This window comes from Nelusetta ayraudi, unplaced genomic scaffold (genome assembly GCF_046127955.1).
Source record: "Nelusetta ayraudi isolate G7.1 ecotype Tasmania unplaced genomic scaffold, CSIRO-AGI_Nayr_v1 ptg000004l, whole genome shotgun sequence".
NCBI classification, from domain to species: domain Eukaryota; kingdom Metazoa; phylum Chordata; class Actinopteri; order Tetraodontiformes; family Monacanthidae; genus Nelusetta; species Nelusetta ayraudi.
In genome coordinates, this window is record NW_027466054.1 from 1,686,296 (window position 1) to 1,712,500 (window position 26,205).

Consider the following 26,205-nt stretch of genomic DNA (forward strand, 5'->3'; position numbering starts at 1 on the left):
TTTTTTTTTAAACCACCTGTCCCGGGAAAAATAAAATCTCTCCCGGGACGCAATTTGGCGAAACCTCATTTCATTTCCGTCTGTGGTCTAGATAAGGTTGCCAACCTGCCGTAATATACGCGGTTGTCCTATATTTGGCAACTAAAAAACATGTCCCGTAATGAACTGATACGGGACGCACTTCACTTTGTACCGTGTATATCGGACCTCCGCACCCCCCCCAGTCGACAGACTTGAGAGATCTCCACCACCCCCCGAGATGTCCCGGAAAGCGGAGGGGGTGCAGCTTGCCGGCGGGGATGACACCCCGCTGGGTTTGATGCTTGGAGACGGAACTCAATGCCGATAGCTTCCGCGACGTCCCGCGTCCAAAAACATGGTGACATACAGCTAAATTTAGTGGAACAGAGGCTTGTGGAGCATCCTGGGGAGGTGTACTACCAGCCTGCGGTGGAATCATGGCGTGAAAACTCGGAATTTTCCAGAAATATTAATCTGAAATCAAGTACAGCACAACAATAAAATAGCAATTTTTGGATGAACTTTACTTTGAAATGCTACATCAGAAATATCTGAAAATTATTGTGGAGCATCCTGGTGAGGTGTACTACCAGCCTGCGGTGGAATCGTGGCGTGAAAACTCGGAATCTTTCAGAAATATTCATCTAAAATCCAGTACAAAGACACGCTTCTCCCTCTTCCTCTGCCATTGTGCGAAGCAATTAGCAGTTACCGTAATACCTGGTGTATTACCATGGCAAAGCAAGCAGAAAGCGAGTGTCTGCTCGCTCGAACTGTGGGCTGGCTTGATTGACCACCATGTCATCCTGAAAGTGAAAGTGAACCAATAATAAAAGTCATCAAACCAGCGCCGTCTCGCGACTGAGGAGCGTGTCAGGTATGATTCTCCCGCACTATTTCTCGTCTCACGCGAAACCAGTATCAAATTGAGCGCATTACTCTATAGCGAACGTGCGACGTCTTCTTATTTTGCGCTGAGTCAACGCATGTGTTGGATGATCGTGTATTCGTGTTTTTGTTGTTGTTGTTGTTGTTTTGTTTTTTTTTACTGTTTTGTTTGCTTGCTTGTTTGTTTCCACGTCATAGCTGTACAACTAGAAGTAGCCAGTGAAATTAAATGCGTAAACGAAAGTAAATTGCCATCTTGTCATTTTGCCATCTTTGTGTGGAAACTGTCAAATGCCGGCGCAAGAGCACCGCGTCCCGTCTCCGATTTGCTGAGCTCGGGCACACGTGGGACGCGAGGTGTCGCCGATGAGCCCTGTGTGGCGGTGTCGCGGGCTCCTCAACGAAACATGAGTGATGCATGCAGGGTGCCCACCTGAAGACCCCCAGCGACGCTTTCACCCCTACCCCACTCATCATTAAGTCAGCATTAAGTGCTGATTGTACAGGGGATTCTACAACCATGCACTATGAGCGCAACAGTGTTTGTAGTTTGTGACTAAATGTAGGTTTTTGTCTTGCATTCTGTGCAGGAGATGTTGATGTAGATCTGATGGGGGGTGTGAAGTAGAGAAAGTAAAATCCAGGTGTTTATAATGAACAAAGTGCTCTATTGTAGAGAGCCGGTGTTTGCGTTTGTGCGTGCGTGTGTGTTTACACTGAGGTCAGTCTTCCTGGTCGCATGAGGGGAAAGTCCGCGCTAGTGATGCAGGAAATCAAGATACACCTTATCCAGCAAAGAAAAATAACAGACCAAACCAGCAAATGTAACTTATGTCGTTGTCCCTGTACGAGCTATTTTGGCTACCTATCAACAACAAAGGGTAGATGTGTTCACTTCCAACATGGACCAAAACACGGTTGCAACCGTCACTGTGCACTCTTGCGTCTCCACTGAAGAAAAAAAAAAAAAAAAAGTCTCCCAGAGAGCTATTTTGTTCTAAATGACAACTGGGGTTAGTTTCCCACCAACACTGTTAGTAGGGAGAGTGTTGTTGTTGGAAGTAGTTGTTGAGGAGCGGAGTGGGGGGGAGGTCCTGATAGGATGGAAGAAATCATGTTGGTGGCAGAAATGCAAGTCAGTCCGCCACCCCCTGATTTCTCAGAGATAATCCTGCCCTGGGACTGCTGAGCTGCAAAACAACAGCCATGGATGGCTTTGTCACTTCAAGACTTTAAAGTAATTGCACTTTTGTAACTTGATATTGCAACTGAAGAATGTGTCTCGGAACTTTAGCCTGGACCAGTTCATTGAAGCCAAAGGTTGTTGTCACAACCTACTTTCAATCTACAGGCAAGTTTGAGTAAGTGTTCAGTGTCAGTTATTTGGGGAGTTAGGACCTCTGTGAAACCAGTTATAATATGACTTTGTAGTTCAACTGTTTTGGATCTACTATGAGCTTAAGTTTGGAAATTGGAATTGTGAAAAACACAATGCAAAAGACGGGATTGAAATTTTGCTGCAAGAATATTTATCTGTGGTTTGTATATACATGTTGTCTTGAAGAGCATGGCCAGTGTGATGGTGGCATGTACTGGTTAGTTTGGCCTGACATGTAAATGCATGCAAATATGTTCTGTGCTTACCCTGGGCTTGCTTGGGAACTGAATTCCCTTTAACAAACAAACCCTTTGACACCACAAGATAGTGGCGGTTTATGAGTTCCCAGTCTGTGTTCCCCAAAAAAGGTCTTGGCCGGGTGGGCGAGCTAGTGTGAGAAACAAGGAGCTGTAGTCATGCGGCTGTGTAAAGTCTGGTGGAAAAACTCCAGAATAAAGCAACAAATTAAATGAACATGATGCCCTTTAAAAAACTAGAAATGACAGTCAAAAACATTTTATTGTGAAATGAGCGTGTCGTTACCACCACGACCATGCCATCTGTTAACCTTCACAAGCCAAATCCCACACATTAATCTATCTGTCTATCAACATTTTTTTCACCCAGCAGGAAATAGAGATTCAAAATATTGATGTCCAGATTAACGACAAAGCCGCAGACTTTATCTTTTGATTTGATTCACTTGCTGGAGGAAATGTAGACATGGAAGGACAAAAGGTTTTTGGCATCAACAAGACCACATTAGCACTGGAAGCTTGGTGGTACACTGACTGCTTGGCATTCTTAAAAGAAAAAGAAAAAACAAACACAGAGGCAAACACACCAACATCTCTCACTCTCTCTGAGTATAGAAATATACAATGCACTAGTCATTGTATTTTTAACTCGGTGAACTTGGTTACTCGGTATGCGGACAGAACCAGTATGAGCCCCCCCAAGTCTTTTTTAATAACTTTATCACCATGAATGAGACCACATACAGTTATAGACAGTTATAGATAGTTACAGTATTGTCACTGTGACCTGCAGGCATGCCACGCCCCCTTTACTTCTGGGCGGCGTTGGTTAGTTCGCCTGCGATTACTCTTACAATGGCTGGCGTGAATCCAGGTGCCTCTTTGTCCACCTTGACGGCTGTTTGAGTAACCAGGAGGACCTGGAACGGAATTGGTTGGCTCTCCAACTCTTGCGTCAGAGTCTCCCGGTTGGAGGTCGTGGAGTGAAGCTGTGGCCGGCACTGGCAGGGCGGCTGCGACCTGTCTGCTTATGTCAGCTAGTGTGAAGGAAAGGTTGGAACAGTACGTTAGCATAGCATCTTTATACAGCGCTGTTGATGTTGAGGTTAGCGTGTGTGTCTCATTTGCATGTGCATCAGAACAATGGGCAGCACTTTTGGCCATGGCAGGCCAGTGTCCTCACAACATTTAGCCCGTTTACTTTTCAGCGTGCCATTTTCTCTCCCAACTGCTCCACCACTGGCTGGATGATAGGCACGGTGTTTCCTCATGTTGATGCCAAACAGCTGACCAATTTGATCGAGCGCTTCATTAGCGCAATGTCAGCCATTGTCACTAGAAATTTTGCAGGGGATGCCCCATCTTGGAATTACATTGGTCAGCAGGGCTTTAGCCACGTCATTTGCTGACTGTGCGCTACAGGGGAAGGCTTCAACCCATTTTGACCATTCACAATTTGTCGTATTGTACCAAGATGCTGCTTGTCAGTTTCAAATCCACAAACCTCATCAGAACAAAGCATTGCATTTCGTTGTTGTTCCCTGATGATATGAACATTTTTGTTTCATTGTTACAGTTTTTGCAGAACCTTTTATCTCAACTGTCTTTTCAACAGAATCAACAATGGCCTCCACTGGTTTCTCCTTGATATTACCCATCATTTTAATCAGTTTGGGAAATGCAAAGAGTAAGTTCTGTCTTTTCCTGAATGTGCAGACAGTGACAACAAACATATGTCTGACATCTAAAAATAACAAACAAATCCTTTTTCTTTTCCAGATTTTGTAAAACTAAATTGCAATGAAAGCCAGGTTGCACAGTGTGGCCAGGATTCCCTGCTGGAATGTGTTTTGAAAACGTCAGATGACGTAAAAGACCTAAAAATCCAATATGTGACATGGAAGAGATATTCTGGTGACGGCAGTGAACCACAGGTTGTCCTGGAGTTGAAGGACGGGAAACCCTACCCGAGAAAGGGTTATTCATTCGCAGAGCCCTACTGGAATGACGAAAACAGGAATGTGTCCCTGCTCATTACCAAGGCTGCTGTACAGCATGTGGGATTTTATGAATGTGAAGTGGTAACCGACTCTGGATTCCCTGAGCTTTCCATAATGATCTCTTTTAATGTGACAGGTAAGCTGTTGCCAAAGCACCACTTTTTGGGCGGTGTGTGTGTGTGTGTGTGTGTGTGTGTGTGTGTGTGTGTGTGTGTGTGTGTGTGTGTGTGCGCGTGTGTGTGTGTGTGATTGTTGTAATTGTACGGTAGTATTTTATCAGATTGGGGACTTTCCAGAATCACCATCCTGTTATTTTTGGTCTGTGTTCTGGCCAGCTTTCTGTTTCACAGTGACTAACATTTCAACAGATACAGAAACCACTTTAATCTCTATTCGTCAATCTTTAACCTGTATTGACATTTGTCCAGTATGATGGTTATTTAAAACTTATGTGACATTTATTGAGTTGGAAAGTTTAATTTATTTCTATGTTTCTACTCTTTCAGCCAAGTTCGGTGAACCAAAAATTGAATTCAAAACTGTGAAAAATTCCAAGAATGTGGAAGGTATCTTAGAGTGCAGCAGCACTGGCTACCCAAAAGGTCAGCTTCGCTGGTTTGATAAGGACAAGGAGGAGTGGACCAACAGTGCAACCATGGACTCCAAAACAATGGAAGATGGGCTGATTCAACTCTCCAGTCGGCTGCCTTTGCAGAGTGTATCCATTCTCCCTTTTACCTGTGCTGTGTTCGGTGCCGCTGGCCACAGAGAGAACGAGTCCAAGTTTAATCTCAGTGACCTGCCTAATCATGATGGGATTGTAGGTAAATGGTGTAAAACATTTTCTATCACATTCTTTGCCTGAAATGTGTTGTGTTTTGGAAAAGATTACCAAGTCACAGTGAGAATAGAGAACCTAGGCAATGATAGAGTTCATTCATGCATGGAGGAGCAACTGGTGGAGTAGTTCAGCAGTCTCTTGTTTAACCCAGTCAAGCTGCATGCCTTGTTATTATTTGTTCTACTTTATCCTTGAGGTTTTTTTTGTTTTTGTTTTTTAGTTCATTCTTTTCTACTTTGTCCTTGAGTTAGCTTGGTGTCTAAATAAGGAGGAGGCTTCGTGGGAGAGGAGAGAAAAATACTGAATTATTGAGAGTTGCAGTCTGGATTTCATCTAATTTCTGATGCAGCACCAAGTGCAGGACAAGATACAGTACCAGCTGTACAAATAGCAGCTCCACTGGTGGTCATTGGATCACTGATCGTTGGATTGCTGATGGCAATGCTAATTTACAAAGTTTACAATAAAAGTAAGTAACACTGTTGGCACAGGCTTTCATTTTCCCTTCTGTCTTTCTTTCTTTCTTTCTTTCTTGTTAAAATTCTTTTTATTTTTATTTTATTTTTTTACAAAACTGATGATAACTTCTTGAAAGACGAATTTAACATCTTATTAACGGCCTTTAAACACAAGGCTGTCTGTGTTTTTTTGAAGTTTGCCTTCAAATGATCTGCTGCTCAAGTTTGAAACAAAATTCTGCCAACCTTTCCAAATTGTTTGCGTGTGTAATATTGCATCACCACAAACTCTCATTCTATTTTTACTGCTACGTAAAGTCCCAGGGGGTATCGGGGGATTTTCTTTTGCCAGACAGGAAAAAGTGCACATCAAACTGTCTTGGGAAAGTTACATGATGTAAAACCGGTAGAGCACTTGGCAGCTAGTAGAGCAGTGAGAAAGAACACATGACGTCTTTGTCTGGCACTGTTGCCACTAATCACTACGGCGTTAGTGTGAAAACAACAGATCAAAAGTGCTGCTGCTGCTGCTGCTGCTGCTGCTGCTTGCAATCATTAACCTGCGTCTTTACAGACGGCTGGAAGATAAATTCTTTCAGGCACTTTATGCTTATGTTTGTCATTTGTGCTACACAAACGCTGAGCTTTGCTGCCCAATAAAGAAGGACTAGCTCACAGCCCAGGACGTGTTTGCTCTTTTTGAACATGGTGCAGGCCCACTTTGCGATAAAACACTCTGTAATTTTTATATGGGACAATTTCTATTCATCATCTTCATCGCTGGGTTCTGCTGCATAGAAAGCCAAAAAGTTCTTGACAGACTTGCGGAACAAGGCATTTACTCTGGTTTTGTTTCCGCATAGGTTGCTGAGTGGCATTCCTAGTCTGTCTTTTTTTTTTTTTTTAGACTGTGAAACCAAACTCATGCCCACAGTTTCCCATCATTTCCTTTCACACGTGCTGACTGTGTACTTGCACTGTCAGATAAAAATGACATCAGTCTCCAGCAGCACCCCAGCATGTAAACATCCTCTTCTCGTCTGATTATGAGGACTTAGCTGGAGTTTAGTACTGAGGAAGGAGGTTTTACATTTCAAAATTGCTTGCAAAAAATATGATCAGCGATTTTTGTGTCTAAACATGAACAGATGTTGACTGTTCTCAACCGAACTGTTCAAAACTAACAGTCACATTTCTTTCTTTTTTTTCCCAGGACGCTACAATGGGCTAGTCATCGTTCAACCAGATATTGAAGAAGGTTTGTCCATATTCCACAGTTTTGATTGAGTCTGACAAGCTTTCATTTCAAGTTGCCCTTTCAATTTAAAAACCAAGCCCTTTACATTTATGCCTGACTGTTTTGCAGGAGATCACGGAGATCTCGGACACGTGAAGGTCGTGAAACCTAATGACTGAATTCACTCTTTCATGTAAGAACAATGGCTCCTGAGAATATAATCACATCAACTTCGTACTGAACAATTACTGAGTCTCTAAAAGTCTGTCTGTTACTTTTGTCCCACAGTGGGTTCAACATGTCACATGAGTTCTCAACCTCCGAGAGCATCACTTCCCTCACGGCCAATTCACCGCAGTTCAACAACGCAACTCTTTAAATCTGTGCTTTATTGAAATTTAAGAGGAATGAACTATAGTCAAACACATGAATATACAGCACTTTTTCTTTTTTTATTATTGTTGACTGTAAACCTGGCTGATCATGAATTCAGGATGTCGCGGACACTGTGATCTAATTTTTTTAATTTGATGTTTGTTCAGCCGTCGCTGCAGTTTTAGCCTGGGCAGCTTGGCAGGAGCATCTGGAAATTGATTCTTCATTTCTTGTCTTTATTTTTTATAGCACTTGTGAAAAAAAAAAATGCGGTGCGTTTTTTTTTTTTTATATTACATAAACGTATATGGAGATGCGATTTTTGATACTTAGGCTTCATGCTGTGATCATGTTTTGACTTAAACGTCATATATTGTCGTGTGTGTGTGTGTGTGCGTGTGTGTGTCGCGTGGGAGAGAGAGAGAGAGAGAGAGTGAGAGAGAGAGAGAGAGAGAGAGAGAGAGCTTGCAGAAAACATGCTGTGTCAGCTCCTGGCTTCTCTCCTCTCAAATCAAAAGACACCAAAGAAAATATTGAAACCACTTTACCAACATTTCTGAAACAGAGGTTTGTCTTTGTCCTGGCGTCACATGTGTTTTAATAGTGGCCAGCTAATGGCCTTCTAGAGTCAAAGTTTAAAAATGACTAACTGCTTCACCTTTTGAGAACATGTCAAATTCCACATCCCCTTTCTAGTCACCATCTCTTGGTTGTAGTTTGCATGTCTGTCACAAGCTTCTCCATGAGGATGCTCGTGTTTTTGTCATCTATGTATGTAGCCATCGATGTATGTAGCATCTAAAATAGGAAATGCATTGTGACTAGGTTTTTGATGAGTCTACCCTGCCTGGAGGCTGTAAGCAATGGCAATTTTCTAGCACCTTATACTAGCAAAAGTGTGTACTTCTTTATTGATTTACTCATCACCACCAGACACTATATGAACGGGGTATTGGTTTTTAATCACTGTATTTTTTAAAGTAAAACCAAATATATATAAGCTCGGCAAGATTCAGGAATCTTGCCTTCAGAGTTATTTCAAACATTTATACAGTATATTCGTATGTTGCTTTTGTATGAATCTGTGTATGAAAAACTAAACCGTGTGACCATCGAGGTTGATTACTCACTGAGACTAATGATTGTTAAATAAAATCCATTTGCAACTAAAGACAGAGAGAACCTTTTTTTCCCCCTGCCCCATTCAATTGGACACATTGCAGATACTTTCTGTTTCACTCTGAGTCAGTGGCAGCTGCTGTCTGGTTTCTGATTTTTCTATCAGCCTCATTAGAGAGGACATGGATTTCAAATGCTGCTCATTCAACTGAATAATTCTAACCGCACAGATTCCTTCCCTCAAATCAACCACAGTTTAAAAAAAAAAAGTTAACTTCAGAAAGGAGTTCTGTTTGTTGTTTGAAACAACGTCTAGCGGCACCACTTGACCTGAGCAGAAGCATCTCACTGACACATTGTTTCAACGTTTTGGTTTGCGGAAAGTCTGCCTTGTCTTCTTGCTTGAGCTGTCTCACCCGAGCATCTTCTCTTATCAACACTGCATGTCTGCACAAAAACAACACATATAATACAAAACTTATACCCTTCCCACCCCCTAAAGAAGAAGAAACTTTACAACTTTATCTTCGTTATGTTTTATGAACTTTATGTCCACACAAAGCACTCAATTGTGTCGTGGTAGAACAGTTTTTCAACACTAGCAGAAATATAATTCTCAGATGCATCTTTATTAACGACATTCATTTAATAATACAAGAGATGAGCCTCCTTTTTTTTCCTCCTCACCCCTGGCCCTGTCTGGCAGTGGCAACAAGCGGTGATGTCTTTGTGAAACCGGACAGATCTAATCTCCAAAGACGCAGCTTGAAAGCACAGGAAACATAGCAGACCGGTCGGGTCCAGATTTGCCTGTTGACATGGAGACAGATTTGTTTAATCGTGTTTTGTGTGTGCAGATCAGCAATCTGTGTGTGTCTTGTGACAAACGCACGCAATGATTTATACCCAAGAGTTTCAAGCTTGCAGAGCAAGTGGATGGATTTTCATTTTTCTCCTGCACTCAGCGTCACAGGGATAGGCTTTTTACTGGAGCCTATCCCAGCTGTCAAAGGGCAAAGGTGGGGTCACGCCCTCGACATGACAACGCTTCATTGCAGCACCATAAAGATGGGCAAAGACAAACAAGTATCACTTCCTGTTGTATGTTGACGAGAGACTCTTCTAGTTTCAGAGCACATGACCTCCCTCACGTGTCACCTGTGTGTCTGACCCGATTACCTTTCGTCTTCACCTGTTCACCTGTAGCCTTTATAGCTTAGGTTAGAATCCTAATATATCCCCATAGTTTTACTTGGATCCTCCGTTTTCAGGCGTGAGTTATTGTATGTTTTAGGTCCTTTAGGAGCGTTTTGATTTGTTCATTATTTCACAACAATAGTCATTTGCCTTATTCCTCCTGTCGGAGTATTTTGTATTTGCTTAATTTTCTTAGCTCTGGATCATTAGCCTTTTCTCCTCCTCCTGGAGGGATTTTTTTTTTATTCCTTTTAGATTATTCAGTCTTGAGTTTTCTTTTCTGAAGAGCCTGGTTAGGTTATCGTAGGAATTTCATAGCATATTAATTTGTCTCTCCGTTTAGAGGTCATTGGTGAACCCAATAAAGTCTGGTGTCTCTGCGCCTGAGTCCTGCCTCGAATCTCGGCCTGACACTGACAAGTTCAACCCAGGCTTCAGACCAGTTTGTTGTTTGCACCAGTCACTCTAAGGCCCTGTTTGCACTTGGTCATTTCATGCGTTTATTGCTGATCAGATTACAAAAAATGCATGAAATGACCAAGTGCAAATAGTCCAAATCCGTTTTGACATCCGATCACCAAAACCACCTCGGGAGGTGGTTTTGGTGACGTGTGAACAGAATGCGACTTCAGTCCACTTTAACGACCGCCTACTCCACTCACCTCTCCCGTGTACTTGGTCGGCGCCCCAACTTCCGGCGTCGTCATTATAAAGTTACAAAAGAGGAAGCCAAAACAAATCATTTTTGTTAGACTCGTTTATTAGCATGCTAATAAATTTCACTCCGGATTAGCGTATTTTGTCAGCGGAGCAGCGGTCGCAGTTTCCCACATATGAGATTAAATGTGCGACGTTGCATCCGAAAATTTGCCAGCCACTGTCCGAAAATAAAGTCGTCACCACTCTGTCCCACCAGTCGTTACTCCTCGTTCCGATCCATACGAGCTGCAGTAGAATTAAAACAAATGACTTGATATAGTCCGCAAACAGGAAGTTGATTCTTATTCGCTGTCATGTAAAACTCGCTGTGGTTTTGCGCTTTACTGCCGCCAGTCGTTAAAAACGGAAATGACGCATGTTGCATTTGCATAGGTTCGGCAGGGGGGTGAGGGTGGGGGGGGGGTGATGCAATCACAAATGGCACGCCCGAGACGCATGTTAATGGCTGAGTGCGAACAGATGCTTCGAGATCCGTTCTCGTGATCCAATCCCCCAAAACAGTTACAAGTGACCAAGTGAAAACAGGGCCTAAAAGTTCCCTCAATACTCCACCTCTTTGTCCATCCCCATCTTCACACCTCCACCACTGTAGAGTTCTGAGGTGTGGTGTGCTTTTGTGAAACTGTGTGTCCAGACTTGAGGTGCTTAACTGAAACAATGTGCTGTGACGCTGCCTTCACTGCACTGGGACCACTGCACCAGGACCTGATGCCATTGGTGCTGTACATTGTGTAATACTGTGTATGACTGACTTCTTTATTTTGTCTTGTATCTTCTTATTTTATGAAGAAAATACAAAAAATGTACGAATAAAACACCAAGACCTGGTAACTGTTGAATGCTGAATGAGCATCAAGCTGAGTTTGAGTCCAATCTGAGTCAGCTGTTCCCTTCACAGACCTCCATAAGGAACTGATTTGTTTGTGTAGATTGGCATTTGTTTTTTTGAATGCCTTTCTTTGGATTTGGAAGCACTTCCTCACACAAGCTGTAAGACAGTCAAATCCACATCCTGAAGTGTTTTCTCTAACAATGGAAGTTCTTCAAAGACAGGGGTTACAACTGTATCAATCTCACCTATTGTAATTAACTTACATGACTTACATGTCGCGGGAAAGGAACCCCCGAGGGCCAAAAGGTATCTCCTTGTGTTTGTTGGATTTGCATTCAGGGACTGTCTCTGCCTTTTGTTTAGAACTTTCCTTTGAAATGTTGTGAGTGTCAGTGCGAGAGGTATGAAGGTCTTGGTGATCTATTGTTGCTGTGGAAAATTACCCCTGATGACCAAAAGGTTCCCGAGTAGGAAGAGTAGATTTGATTTGAATCTTTTAAATATGCATTTTAGCAGTGTCTCTGTTCTGGGAGGATATTTAAGGGAAGGAACAAGAATCTGAAGTCTCTTCTTTTTTCTCTCTCCTTTTCTGGGACCCTCTCTCTCTCTCTCTCTCTCTCTCTCTCTCTCTCTCTCTCTCTCTCTCTCTCTCTTCTTCTTCTTTTTCTTTGACTTCTTGATTTTTTCTACCATCATTTTTACACAACCGGTCTGTTACATTTTTGCTGCATGTTTACTCTGGACATCGCAATAAACTGGTATGTTATCCATTCCCCTTCAATATTAACTTGTTGAGACTTTTGTTTCTATGTGGAGAGCAATCTGACATCAGATATTGATTTAGTCTTCAGTTATATGGTAAATTCATTCGAGTAATGCTTGTACTCTTTACCTCTGAGTTGAATAGAAAAGATTGAGTGTCATGTTTTTCTAACTATTGAGTTGGAAGATATAAACCTCTGAACATCTCAACCTAGATGTCTGGGCTGTTCTTCTATGTTAAGAAGGTCACTGAATGCTTTGTCTATATCTGCCATCACTGAACTAAGATAGGGATTAATCAGAATCCCAAATGATCTTAGTTATATGGTAAGTTTCACTGGACATTATTCAAACCCTTAACCTCTGAGTTGGTCAGATAAGATTGGGTATCATGTTCAATAACCTCTGAATACTCCAACCCAGACATCAGGCTATTCTTCCATGTTTAATGAACAAACTGAATAGTTTTGTTAATTTCTAGAAGCCATCCCTGAACTGAAGACTAATGTCAGATCACGAGAATTTTATTATTATTGAGTCTATATTCTTAATTGTTAATCAAGTCTTTCTCTCAATCAATGTATAAAAGTAAAGTTATTATTATCAAATGGAGTCAGATTAAATTAATTATTATGTATTTTACTTTGAAATTCTCACCTTGACACCGGAACGACGGAATACGTATTGGGGAGATATTACTATTTGTGTCTAGATATTTCCTCCCCTACAAAGCTCAGTAGTTATTTTAGGAACTGGTGCCCTCAGAGAGCTGTGGGATTCTCTTCACAGGGGATCAATTGGTGGATGAGTCGGTCATCTCCGTAAAACCTCAACTCATCTGCTGCATCTGTCAGCGGCCACCAGAGAATATTATTTCTTCTATGGGTTCTCTAGTGGAATATATCCAAATTGACAGTGTATCAGTCTGTGATGGAGACACTTTTTGGCTCTTTGTGTCTGCCTATGGGGAGACGTTAACAAGAGTGGAGTTGCAACGTCACTCACTCCAACAAAGATGCGTTAAATGCGTCAACAGGTCAGAGTGGAAGTGGTGTCTGTAGATTTTTAGCCGACTGTCTGTCGCTGAGACTAATGGTTGCGTCATAAAATTCATTTCCGCCTAAAGACAGAACTGCGTTATCCCCCTTGCTTCTATTTTTTCTTGAGGAAGTTTGTGCAACATGGCCACAGATTTTTCTGAGAACAACATGTTGCTGTTGTTCTCAGAATTTCTTTTTTCTTTTTTACACATTTTTTCTTCCCTAAGCTGACGCGCTTGAGGTTTTTTCCATAAACATTCACGTCCATGTTATTCAGAGGTATTTCTTTGATTCTCTCTGAGTCAATTGCAGCTGCTGTCTGGTTCCTATTTTTTTTAACTGCCTCATTAGACAGGGCATGGTTTCAATAAGATGCTAATCTGCACTTTTTTTTAATTCAGGGAAGTGATCCGATCCGGGAGTCATCTGATCATTCCAGTTTTTAACCATTTCCTCCTCCTCCATCGCTTATGTAAGCAATTAAACGGACTATTGTAAATCATACTTTTCTCAGCACTTTCATTGCATGTGCTAACACTATTCCAGACATTCACTTTTGTTATAATTGCAGTGTATTACTTTTTTCCAGTTCTTTCTATTTGAGTAGTTGTTTCCTGACACACAGAAAGCAAAGACACCCCAGAGTCAAATTCCTTGTTTGTGTGAACAAATTTTGAACAAATAAAGGCTGATTCTGATCGCACTTGCTGGTTGTCACGGCCGGAAGCAAGCAAATGCCTTAAGAAGAATTTAAAAAAAATCTATCTCAAATTTTCTTTTCGTGGGCAAAAATTCATGGCTTAAAATAGATTAAAGTGTAGCTTCTCAGGCAAAATGTAATGAATTTCTCCCCTGCTGCTGTGCTGATAGTCTATTACAAAGGCTGATGCTGACGACGTGGGTAAAAAACTTAAACTTAAATTAAACCATCACCCTACATGAAAATAAGTTTACTTTTTATTTTAATAATGTCAGAGCATGCGCAGGTAGTGTAAAAGAAAGACAGAGACATAAAAAAAACACATAACAAGGTCACAAAGTAGAGATAGTTGGTCTGGTGGAGTGACGTGTCATTTGTCGTAACACTGTGAAGATACTGCAAACACTGTGAAGATACTGCAAACACTGTGAAGATACTGCAAACACTGTGAAGATACTGCAAATCGCTGAGAGGGCTGAGAAACAAGCAAATCCCCTTGTGAAAGATCACTGCAGGCACAGGTGAAAGTGTTGACCAGCTCTTTGACCGAAGCAGCAGGCCTGTCATCATGCCCTCTGCTCCAGATGATTATGGAAGAGGAACAGAGAAGAGGAAGTAGGAACATGCGGAGGGATCTACCAAAATGAACCCATAGGGAAGCGTTCACACAAGCTGCACAAAGGCAACGTGTGAACCGAACCCATCAACGCTGCATTCCAGGACTCCCAACATTCATCTGTCACCAATTTGATTCTCATTAACACACACACACACACACACACACACACACACACACACACACACACACACACACACACACACACACACACACACACACACACACATCTCCTGTGTTTCCTAGAATTGTTTGAGTTCTGGTCAATCCAGTTCTATGGTGCAGCTTCTGTTGACCTTAATACATTGCTCTGATATGAATCAGCTGGAGTGATCTTGTGTTGCCGACGTTGACTGTTTGCAATCGGCCTGATCTGTTTGCATCAGTTAATGGTCTTGGGTTTTTCTTCTGAATCTCAACAAACTTACTCCTTGCCTGGTCTCCTTGTCTCCCTCTGTGACTCATTGACCTACATTTTTAACTGTGTCAATCCTCCGGCTGCAGCTGTGATCGAACTGGATTTTAAACAAATCCAGTTTGTACGTGCTGCGTCTGAGCCCTCGCACTAAACCTGTCACACAGGTGGCATGGCAGGTAGTAGTAGTAGCCAAGGTTTTTGTGAGGTCTGTCTGTGCTTCCTCATGGGTCATTTAGGGCAAAAAAACACCAAACAACCAACTAACAAATCAAAGAAAAAAAAACTCAAAACATAAATGTACTGTCTCCAACCTAATAATGTATTATAAAATGTAGAGGAACAATCATTTAAAAAACAACAAACAACAAAGGACACATCATGCATCCTGCATTTGTGTGGTGCCGTTCATTCCATTTCCAGGTCTGAATATCTTAGTTTAACAGTCAGATAGCAGAGAGATAGCAGAGAGAAAATCAAATTAAAATACACCTGGGAGAGCTCAGAGCACTCTGTTCACGCGATTGTCACGATTTTGTGTTTCAGTCACCACATGATGATGATGGTAAAGTTAACTTAGAATTGGATTTCAATAAAAGATGGATATAAATGACTGAATCCCTGAACTGAAAGGAAAAGAAAAAGCTCAGGCCACCGAGGAGATGAATCTCCTGGGGTTTGCATTCATTTCAAACTGGTTGCTTTCACTTGTTCATACATGTTCATGGTGTTTGTGGGACAGTATGAGGAAATGAACAACAAACAACTCTCTGTGAAAGCCGTCTCATCAGGTCTGGAGTTTTTATTTTTAATTTTTAATTTTTTTGAATATCTGCATTAATCATAGACTACCAGACAACCTGATCAAGATGACTCTGCTTTAAAAGCAGATGATCAGATGTCTCAATGGAGAGGGACTTGTTTTGTGAATAATCTAGCTTGAGGTCCATCTCAAGCTTTCCTATATTAGTATATTGCGGCTGCCTTTTTCTAATATGTTTGTTCCATTATGCATCTACTCCACGAATGAAATGTATGAATTAAAACTAAAATCACAACATGCTTATCGAATAGATGGATGGATAGATGGATGGACGGATGTAAAAAACAAACAAAACATGGATAAGATAATAAAAATACATTCAAAAAAAGTAACTGTACGATATTTGGACATTTTGCTTTTGTGGGACGCTCATTTGTCTGTTGCATTAGTTCACTAAAAGGGGTTATTTATTTAAAAAAAAAAAACAACAAAAAACAAACAGTTGTTTGAGCAATCACAGTCATGAAGTCAAGTTTAGAGACAAGCCAACTCATTATGGTTTGACAACAAAGCTGAAAAATATTGTAACTCTGACCTTTAACTGTAAGACATTAAGTATTGAGTTTACAAAGTGTCACATTACTGCCCCCTTCTGTTTCTGTTCTTCCGTCACTTTCATCGCAAGAGTCAATTGCTCAACCTACACTATGACAGCCCTTTACATTTTTGTCCTTTTCAAAAAGTGGGGATTCATAGGAGATGTTGTAATGTCTTGTAATTTGCTTTATTCATTTTATTTTCTCTGTCTGCTCCTCTGTATTAAAGATAGTTACAAATGCCCAGCTCGTTTTTTTTTCATTTTTTTCCTTTGCCTTTTTTTTTTTTTTTTATAATTTCCTTGGATGATGCAAAAAAACAAAACAAAATATACATATGAAGAAAAAAAACAAAAACAAAATAGAATCTAGTAGTAGAATCTAGTAGAGAAAGTGTGTTGTACGTCTGATCAATGACTGAGTAAAGGAGAAATAACGAAACTGTGTGTGTCTGTGTGTGTGTGTGTGTGTGTGTGTGTGTGTGTGTGTGTGTGTGTGTGTGTGTGTGTGCATGCGTGCACAGGGGAGCAGCTCAGCGGGACACATCTGTGTCAGTCACAATTAATCTGACAACAGGAGCTTCTTTAAGTCATTTGATGGAGGTTTGAGTGTTTAACTGTAAACTTGTAAAGGTGGCTGTGTGTGTGTGTGTGTGTGTGTGTGGGGGGGGGGGGTAGATTCAAGATTTAGTCTGACAGGATAAGCACCACTAACCACATAAAACAGTACAGGAAGTTAAGTAAAATTTTGACTGTGTGTGTGTGTGTGTGTGTGTGTGTGTTTGTAAGGACCCCTCACAAACAAGGGCACGGTGCAGTGAGACACACAGGATGATGCTGCTCCGTTGGCACGCGTTGTTGTCGCTCTGGCTTTGTGCAAACGCAGGTACGGAGATATTTTTGTATTTGTGCTGTGTCAATCTGTGCAGATCATTTTTATTTCCTGTCTATGTAAAATCATTGTCGGCCTTTGCTTTGACCTCGCCGTAAGACCGCTTTGTTTCCTCTGTTGCAGAGACCATCGTCCTGTACAGGGAGTCTGGCGACGGTGTGACGTTGAGGTGTTCCTTAGCGGAATGTTCCAGCAGTATTGAGGGCTTTTCTGGGATGTACCTGTACAAGAAGTTCATTGTGCTTGAAGAAGTGCTCTACCACAGCTCCAAACCTGGGAGCCCAACCGTAGTCACGCCGCGGGAACCTTTCAAAAACAGGACTCAGGTGGACGGAACTCTGCAGGATCAAAACATCACCATCGGCAACCTGACTGTCCATGACTCGGGTTTCTACAGCTGTGTGTTCATCAGTTTTCCTGAGGGAAAGGTTAAATGCAATACCTACATGCTTGCCGTCAAGGGTGTGTATTTCTTACCGCAAATGACGAATTTCTCTTGAGCTCAGTGACAACAAACGTGCACATGTTTGCAAACTTCAAACATGTGCACCTTTATTGAATGACCTTTTCACACTTACTTATGCTGCTTACTTATTTTCTACTATTTTCATACAATAGGACTTAAGTGTGTTTGGCTTAAGAAATGTAATTTCAACCTGGAAATAGACCATGATTATTCTTTACTGGGTTTAAAGGTCCAATGTGTAATATCTGGCCCGATTTGTGATTTTTATATTGATTAAAAAACTTAATATACTGCCCATAGATATATTAATGAAAGGGTATAATTGCAGCACAATAAAAGCAATTTGTTTTCCCAACCCTTAGAACATTCTCATAGATAAGAATATACATAGATCAAGAGTCTCGCTCCACTTAGCTGCAATCTTGCAAAGCCATATTTCTAAGGAAGCCTGATGTGGACATACCAGCCCGCCGGACAGTGTGCTTCGTAATTAGGGTGACTGCTTACGTCCGCAAATAAACCAACGAAGAAGAAGGTGGACAAGGTATCTAGGTTTGGGTGTAGGTGCCACTGTAGTTCACTGGCAAGCTCATGAGGGAGGAGAATGAAAGACGCTGCTATCTAAAATGTAACCATTTGATGTCTCTGTTTCCTCTTCAAAATCCAAATATTACACACTGAACCTTTAAGTGTTGTCCGTTACCAGTAGTTGCAGTTTTGCAGTTGCCAAATAGATGGCACTGCTACAAAAAAAAGGGGTTGTGGGGGGAACCAAGGGGTCAAGAACTGAAAAGAACAGCAGGTTCCAATCAAAAGCAATGGAATGCAATGTCACAAACTGGTGACAGTTTGAATCGGGTGTGACACACTTTATCATTTCTTGCAGGAGTGCCATGTGACAAGGACACGACTTCTATTAGTGGGAGTGCCGTCAAGGCAGAACGTCCATCCTTGGTGCTGCCCGTCGCCGTCACCTGTGCTGTCACCACACTGGTGATATTGGCGTGCCTGCTGCTGAAGCGACTGGTGAGTTTGACTTCTCCGTTTGTCTCATCCAGGAACATGTGGGAAACACGTGGGAGTTCGCATCTTGACGCTACACTGCCCACAGGTGAAAAAGTGGATGAGGGACTGCAGACGAGTGAGGAACCCTCCAGAACCCAATGACTATGTGTATGAAGTTATGACCAAAGAAATCGTCTACTCTCTGCCAGCTCCCCAACAACAGCATCATCGCACAGTCCCAAGTCTGTGATCTGGCAGGAGCCGCCGGGCACTAAGGGGCTTGTCACCATGCAATTGCCAATTTCCTCCTGATTGTCTACTTTCATTGACAATATTTTATTTTTTTATTTCTTTTAGATTTATTTAAAACAAAGCCAAAAAAAAATATTTTTTGCATAATAGCCAAGCATATACAAGAGCGTTCTTTTGCGCGTTTGGTCGACAAGAATGTCCTCTTCATTCACTTTACTCCGCCGCTTAAATGCATAGTGTGGTCTTCTCTGTCAAGTGCTCTCTGACATTTCTGAACCATTCAAACTGCTGAAAAAAATCATTCCTGCCACAGTGTGAATGAAGCAAAGTAAAGACTTGCCAGGTAGGAAGAGTGACCATGGAGGGGCAGGAAGGCAAATTGATGTATGTTATGTATTTCAGTCAGTTCAATATTCATGGCCAACATGTGCAAAAGATCCCACTGCATTGTTTGTTTTGTTTTTTTCTGTTTTTACATGAGCACAAGACATGACTTTTTTGTAACTGTATTATCTGCAGCCTTAAATACAACTTATACCCAAACCAAATGAAAAACTGTGAGACAAACTGAATTGTGGATTTTGTGATCCTTCCTCCGTTCAAACCGTAATATCTATCTATCTATCTCTACATACACATATGTATGTATGTATGTGTATATATATATATGTCTGTCTGTCTGTATGTATGTATGTACATAGTTAGATATATGTGCATGTCTTCTAAACTTTTTTCCAACCCTGCAGTCTCCCTGCTTCCCGTGTCCGTCATACCTCACCTTTCAAACCAACATGTGGTATTTCTAGTGCTGCATAAGTGAATCAAACTTTGCTGCACTTTTGCAAGCATTCACTCAGCACTTGCAGGAATTGGGGCACTGTCTGAGGCTTGCGTGCCACTAAGCTCAGCTTTAAGCATTTATGTGGCTACAGTACTGGTTTTGGAAAGAGTGAAGTACAGGGTTGTTTTTTTGTTTGCTGGAAAGTTGTGTGAGATGATTTCCCCCCTGCACCTGTCTGTACCAAGACCACATTGTATGAAGTGTGTGTGTGTGTGTGTGTGTGTGTGTGTGTGTGTGTGTGTGTGTGTGTGTGTGTGTGGTGGTAGTTTGGGTTTGGGGGCGTGAACTTGTGTATTTTTCTCATAAGGGTAAAAGCTTTGAGCCTTGACTTCTATCGATTGTCGTCGTCCTCCTGCAGTGTTCACAGTGTAACAAGCCACGACATTTGCTATTTCACGAAACATCATTTAAAATACATGAGGATACATGATAGGGCTGCTCCACAGCCTGTCTGGCAGTCATTGGCTGGGCAGCATAACGTATTCCCAATGCTATGACATGAATATTTTCCTTTTCTTCCTATACGACATTATATATAAAACAAACAAACAAAATAAATTTAAATAAATTGAACAAAATTAGGTCAAAGGGAGTTGGCAGGATTTATTTGGAATGGTTCACATAGTATATAAACACATATGTATGTCCAAGTAGTAGTAGTAGTGGTAGTAGCAGTAATTGTGTGTTGAATTTCTCAGCTTTTTAAAAAATGCCTTTCATGTCGCTAACTGCACACATGACAACAAAACAACAGCCAGAACATCAACCACAGTCTGAAGCTCAAAGTTCAACTGCAGCATATTTACTTGCGAAATAATCTTGCAGGAGATCGGTATCCTTTTATATCGTGACATACCATCGTCACAGGGCAATGCTTGTACGTCCCTTCAGCCGTCATGGTTTAGTGTTGCAAACCACTGACCTACAAAACACACACTGGTATTTTGTGTGCCTGGGTGTTTTTTTTGTTTTGTTTTTTTAAATAAATGCATTCTGAGAAATTTAAGTCACAGGTGAGTCTGATTCAAGCCCTTTTTCTAAAATCTATCTTAAAACAAATGTTGGCGTGGTGCATTGAAGCTGTGTTAACTGCTTTTTCCCCCTCCAAAACTGCCCTGCTGTTGTGCTCAACCTCTGACCACAAGGGGGAAGCACTATATTTCTTTCCTCTCAACTCCTCCATCGTGGGAGAGCAAAAACCCCGCAGAAGACATGAACTCGTGTGGATTATAGTGAGTGTGAACTCTGCCTTCAGTTTGCCTCCTTACATTGAATCCCACAATCAAATTCAGTTGACATAAAGTATGTGACCGGCCCTAAGCCTCGAAGCCACAGTACGACCTATTTGAATTACACCGGTTAGTCGTTATTTGCAGTTGATGGTCAAAGTGTTTTTTTTTTTTTTTTGTTTATTCCATCAGGAAATACCAGAAGTGCAACCAGGAAGTCATTAGTTATGTTTAACTATGAATAACATATATACAGTAGATGTACTAATTTAAAGAAAAACAAAGAAAAGCGCTGTTGATGTTCGTGTACGTGTAGAAGTGACTAGTCCGCACTTCGTATACACACATCAGGTTTAATGAGCAGGAGCTGGTGACCACACCGTTGGTACATACAAGAAAACAGCAATCTCTATTCTTTTCTATTGTATTGTTGCTTTAATTGCAAATGTCCCCAATGTGGGATTTTTTTTTTCTTCTTCTTCTTCGCATCCGTGCATAAAAGCACGTCACTTAAACGCTGCCTCCTCCTCCTCCTCCTCCTCCTCGTGCGCTCTCGTCACATTTCTCTGCACCCCCACGTGGTCGCGTGGTACCCGAGGAGTCCGCTCACGTCACCGTGCTCTGCTGCTCACACGTTAACCCCCCCCCCCCCTCTCTCTCTCTCTCGCCCCCCTCCCCCCCTCTATTTTTTTTCTCTCTCTTCCTCTTTGCATCTGCGCCGCCCGCAGTCAAACAGCGCCATCACGCACTGAGAGCGGACCGCACGAGAACAAGTGCGGCGACGCTGAGCACCCAGTCAACGCTCAAGCTTCCGGGACGTGAGAAGACCACAGCGCCCAGTGACCTGACCACCACCACCACCACCACCGCAGGAGGACATGAAGAAGACCCCCAATTCAGGTACTGATAGAAAAAGCAGAGCATGCAAAGAAAGAAAGAACAATGCTAATGATGTAATTTCAATTGTTGTGTGTTAAATTCCCCAGATTATGGGTTTTGAGTAAATATTTGACCCACTTCTGGCATCACTAGATGTAAAACAGTTTTACACCACGAGCCGTGAACCTTTAACTGCAGCTGAATATGACAAGCGGAAGAAATACAGTGCGACTGAAAACTCCGGCTGACTGTCATCCTGAAAATGCATCTCCGCTCAGCCGAAGTTCACTTCACAACTTCAGCCAACTTGCCAAACTCTTTCACTTCGACTCGCTGCTCCCATTTGTCTTTTTTTTGTTTTTTTTGTTTGCCAGTTCGCTTCGTGGCTGAGTGTGCTGCACCCAGGGGGGAAACCTGGGGGTCCCCTGACCATTAACGTCTGATGTGCATCATCGTGTGTCCTTCTCAGCCTCGACCCTCTGTGCAGATGCACTGGCTCCCTCGGGCTTTGGCACTCGTCACTCCCTCCCAGCGCTTCACTCTGTCTGTTTTTGGATGTTTTCTCGCTCTTGACGTCTGTCTTGGTCCTCCTTGTCCGCGCTTCTGCATGGTGGGCATACGTGACGCAAGGCAATGTGTGCATTGGTTGTCGTTTGTTTTGTGTGTTCGTCAGTGATGTTTGATTTTTATTGAAGGCGCTTTGGGCTTTGTTGAGACCCCATCTGTGTGTATCCCAGCATTAAAAATTTCAGAACAAAGGGTTAGGGTTGCTGGGGGGTCTCTGGGGGAGAAATAGCATCAGACCAAAACGGATTAAAGAGGCACAGATACTGATTGCAGCAGGAGCTAGTGCAGTGCAGTGTAGTGCAGTGTAGTGTGGAAAAGGCACTGAGATTTATTTTGACAAAAACCCCAAAACAACAACAACCACAGAATTAACTCGTTTATTTGAACCATAAAGAACAGTGTTTGTTGAAGACAACATTTATGTGTGCATATAATTGTTGATGTATATTATCTAATATATATATTTTTTTTCTCAGATTGAAAGTAGAAACATCTGTGTTTTCCTCTCCGGCCAAGTTTTTATTCTCTGCTCTTCTGATTGCACATGGTCCACGTTTTATGATGATTTTCTTTCTTTCTGTGATCGTGCAGCATATGGTCAGATAATCCAGACTATCAGAGACAGAGCGGCAGTCTGGAGCCTCAAGGAATTTGTGCTTGACCTTTTTTTGAGAATAGAAACTGAGAAAGGTCCAGGTTGGAGGTCCGTGAAAGGAGCCTTATCACAAACTGTCAGCTTGTATCTCTGGACATCCTCACCACTGCACCTGCACTGACACGGCACCCCTGTGCAAACTGAGCGCTGTTGTTTTTAGCCAACTTGGTAGGTGGTCGGCCAGTGGTGGGCAATAAAAGCCACTTAAAGTACATGGTGATAGTACTCTCCCAGTCCTTTTACACGCTTTCACCAAAACATGGTCGGCAGTAAAGTCAGGGGGTTTCCCACAGTTCACTGATGATGATGAACTGGCGGATCATGAGGCTGATTGTTCAGATGTTTCTCCAGGTGGAGAGTAGGACACGCTCCTCAGCTCAAAGCAACCCCCCCACCCCCCACCATCACCACCACCTCCCCCTCTTTCCTGCAGCATCTTGACCTCCAAGTGTCAAGTTATCTCTCTGGCTGGAGCCTTTCACGGTTGAACGAAAGGAGAAGCCAATTAGCAGAGTCTAAATGGGATTCGTTCAACAGTGAATCTTTTAAGTCTCTGAGCGTTGTTGTAACTCAAAAGACCCCAAAGACTCACTGAACAAAGGAAACAACAACAGGTGCGCTGGTCTGGGTGCATGTACTTGTAAAAATGATGCAGATGTAGAAGAAGTAGAAAAGAGTACCGTTGTAGTGACAGTAAATGGCTGATACTTACAATACAGTACTTGAACAGTTGCATTTTAGTTGAGGAAAGTCCATCTGTCAATGTCTTTTTTGTCTGGAAATGCACGCACATTTCTTCATCACCAGAGGGCGCAGTTGAGCACAGCCCGTAAACCAACACAAAGGCACTTCGTACTGGAGCTCCTCTAATTGTTGCAAATTGTAACAGTTCTGGTCACACAGGGATTACATATATATGTGTGTTAAGGTTTAATCAAGCATAATTTTAACTGACATCCGCGTTCATTTGAGCACCTTGCAAGCTATTTGCATGTGTTTTCTGGAGTTTGGGTGCATTGGAGCAGTTTCTTCTCACTATGCATAACAGTGAAGCAGCTGCTCTGATGGACAACAGGAAGCACATGCACTGAAATGCTTGTGCGGCCGGATTCAAACAAAGGCAAGGAAAGTACTTGAAATCAAGAGACAATGTGTGCAGGGCTTAACATACCAATTTTTATTATTGCCTTATATCTGACAGTGATGAAGTCACGTATTGTCCCTTTAACTCCTTTGCAACATGAGGAAGCTAAAGATGAACATTGAGCATCTTTGCTGGAGGCTGTGAGGGCTAGAAATGCCGTTTTTTGGAGTTTCGTACAGAGGTAATGCGGTTGTGCAAGTGGAGACCACTGGACAAAAAGTAAAGTTCTGATAAATATTTCAGACTACATGAAAACTTTAATTCGAACTTGTTCAAACGAGCCAGTGCCTCCTAGCTGTTATCAGAGTCACACATATGTTTTCTAATGTTTGAGGGTGAGTGCGTCAGACTTGTGCTTTGTCCAGTCACTCATGCTCATTTTTGCTCTGGGACCGTTGCGCTGTCCCTTAGATCACTGACAGCGGGCGATGTTTGCCTCTGTGTGGGACGGTCCGCTGAGACCTGGAGCTTGTTGTGTTTAATGAGCTGGATGCACCCCCACGTTGCTCTGTAGTTTCATGTAGAGTGACCCTGAATGAACAGGGAGGCCCAGCGGAGGAGATGCACTGACTTTTTTCTCCTCCTCCTCCTCCTTTTTTTCTTTGTATCTTCCTACGCATGAGAGATCCCAGTCAGCTGTGCCGCACGGCATCGTGGTTAGGTCATTCCTGGAACGGCCTCGGCGTTAAGAGACTCTTTCTGTGGTGAATAATTGCCAGGGGGTGGTTATGTGGATTGTTTTCATCTTTGATAGAGGATGAAAACTCTGGGCAGTGTTTTTTAAGTTGAGTGGTGTGGGTGGAACTGACAGATGTAATGCCAGTTAAGATGCCATCCCCTTTCATGTTTTTATTGCATTTTTTGGGGATATTTTGGATAATTTCTTTCCTTTTTTGTGTCAGTTAAATTATTGGAATATTCTGGTGATTTCACTCTGCTGGCACTGGTCAGGATTAAGTCAGAAAGATTAAATTTTCTTCTTGTAGATAAAGTGAAAGTATGCGGTTTGTGATATATAGGCCAGAAAACAGATAGGGCACATTAACCAGGTGTGACTTATCACCTATAGCTTAGATTCAAAGAGGCAAGAAAGAATTTCACCATTTACCATTAACGTAATCCTGTGGATACAATGGCTGCATGGTACGGAATTATGGAGTCAAGCTTTATGTATTTTTAGGTTGGTCAGTCATTCACGTGCGTCTGTAGCAGCGCTTGAATCTGAGGCATGAAGCAGTGGTGAAAACTTTCAAAAGTGCATTGAAAATAAAGGCCGGCTTGCTGCTCATCCTGGAATGTAGAGAGAGGTGGAAGGAAAACAAGGGATGCTCATGGTTTGAAGTCCCATAACATTTTTATTAGCAGGTAAAAGCAGCCAAAATACATCAATTTTATGAAGATGTGGCAATATATGCTACTCACAAAAAGTTATGGATGTTTGATTTTCAGATGAAGGCTATGGAAAAGGCTCAAGCTACAGTAATGTTATGTCAGGAAAGTTTGACGGTGAAGCAGAAGCAACAACTAATGTATTAAAGCAAATAAATGATTATACATAAACAAAAAAAGCGATAGTGGTGGATATACTTACATTTTGAATTCCATTTTATGTGAACAATAAAATCTTTTGTCACTGGTCTACATCAAAAATATATGAATACATGTGATACAAATGGACTCATTCATTTGAAAGGTCAATAGAGCTGATCTACTAATCCATGAGCATCTGCCATTGCTCATCCCTCTCAACATTCACCAATCAGCCATCGCTAAGTGAGTCCATTAGATGGCTGACCCGTCAATTTGCAGCATCAGCCGGGACCCCCAGCAGCAGCAGCAGCAGCTCAGAGGAGTTAAATGCAGCTCTTTATTTCACTTCAACAATGGTTCTCCAGTGACGGCTGATCTGGAGTCCCCTCAGCCTGAGTCATATATTGGCTGCCACCGCGTTCACAGCTCTTCGCGATACTGAAGCTGCCCTTGTTTCTCCTGAGCTCGACTCTGCTCGACTCACTACCTCACAGTCAGGCTCTGCCGAGGACCTATTTTTTTCCCCCCTTA

The 26,205-nt window shown here is 42.1% G+C and overlaps 3 protein-coding genes across 4 annotated transcripts in view; all 3 read left to right on the forward strand.

The window, feature by feature from the left end:
- The first annotated feature begins 879 nt into the window (after positions 1–879).
- Positions 880–8,624, forward strand: LOC142899351 (uncharacterized). Its single transcript, XM_076042919.1, has 8 exons — positions 880–898; positions 4,160–4,231; positions 4,324–4,680; positions 5,051–5,368; positions 5,735–5,854; positions 7,057–7,101; positions 7,210–7,273; positions 7,369–8,624. The coding sequence occupies exons 2-7, from the start codon at positions 4,168–4,170 to the stop codon at positions 7,257–7,259; spliced, it is 954 nt and encodes a 317-aa protein (XP_075899034.1). The 5' UTR covers positions 880–898; positions 4,160–4,167; the 3' UTR covers positions 7,260–7,273; positions 7,369–8,624.
- A 2,866-nt stretch (positions 8,625–11,490) lies between these two features.
- LOC142899359 (uncharacterized) lies at positions 11,491–19,396 on the forward strand. Of its 2 annotated transcripts, XM_076042932.1 has the most exons (6): positions 12,003–12,081; positions 13,527–13,597; positions 17,004–17,100; positions 17,230–17,568; positions 18,459–18,598; positions 18,684–19,396. In XM_076042932.1, the coding sequence occupies exons 3-6, from the start codon at positions 17,046–17,048 to the stop codon at positions 18,825–18,827; spliced, it is 678 nt and encodes a 225-aa protein (XP_075899047.1). In that variant the 5' UTR covers positions 12,003–12,081; positions 13,527–13,597; positions 17,004–17,045; the 3' UTR covers positions 18,828–19,396. The 2 variants fall into 2 exon arrangements, with proteins under 2 accessions (XP_075899057.1, XP_075899047.1); XM_076042942.1 differs by lacking the exon at positions 13,527–13,597 and having other exon boundaries at positions 11,491–12,081.
- Positions 19,397–21,656: 2,260 nt separating this feature from the next.
- Positions 21,657–26,205, forward strand: part of septin9b (septin 9b) — a 69,480-nt gene continuing 64,931 nt past the window's right edge. Inside the window, exon 1 of the mRNA XM_076043104.1 lies at positions 21,657–21,799. Coding sequence (XP_075899219.1) covers positions 21,778–21,799 — 22 coding nt within the window. The 5' untranslated portion in view covers positions 21,657–21,777. The remainder of the gene's footprint in view (positions 21,800–26,205) is intronic.

Coding starts and splice junctions, on each gene's coding strand:
- LOC142899351 (XM_076042919.1), top strand. CDS start 4,168: ATGGCCTCCACTGGTTTCTCCTTGATATTACCCATCATTTTAATCAGT. Junction 5,369..5,734: donor TAATCATGATGGGATTGTAG/GTAAATGGTGTA, acceptor TTTCTGATGCAG/CACCAAGTGCAGGACAAGAT. Junction 5,855..7,056: donor TTACAAAGTTTACAATAAAA/GTAAGTAACACT, acceptor TTTTTTTCCCAG/GACGCTACAATGGGCTAGTC.
- LOC142899359 (XM_076042942.1), top strand. CDS start 17,046: ATGATGCTGCTCCGTTGGCACGCGTTGTTGTCGCTCTGGCTTTGTGCA. Junction 17,569..18,458: donor CTACATGCTTGCCGTCAAGG/GTGTGTATTTCT, acceptor CATTTCTTGCAG/GAGTGCCATGTGACAAGGAC. Junction 18,599..18,683: donor GCCTGCTGCTGAAGCGACTG/GTGAGTTTGACT, acceptor CACTGCCCACAG/GTGAAAAAGTGGATGAGGGA.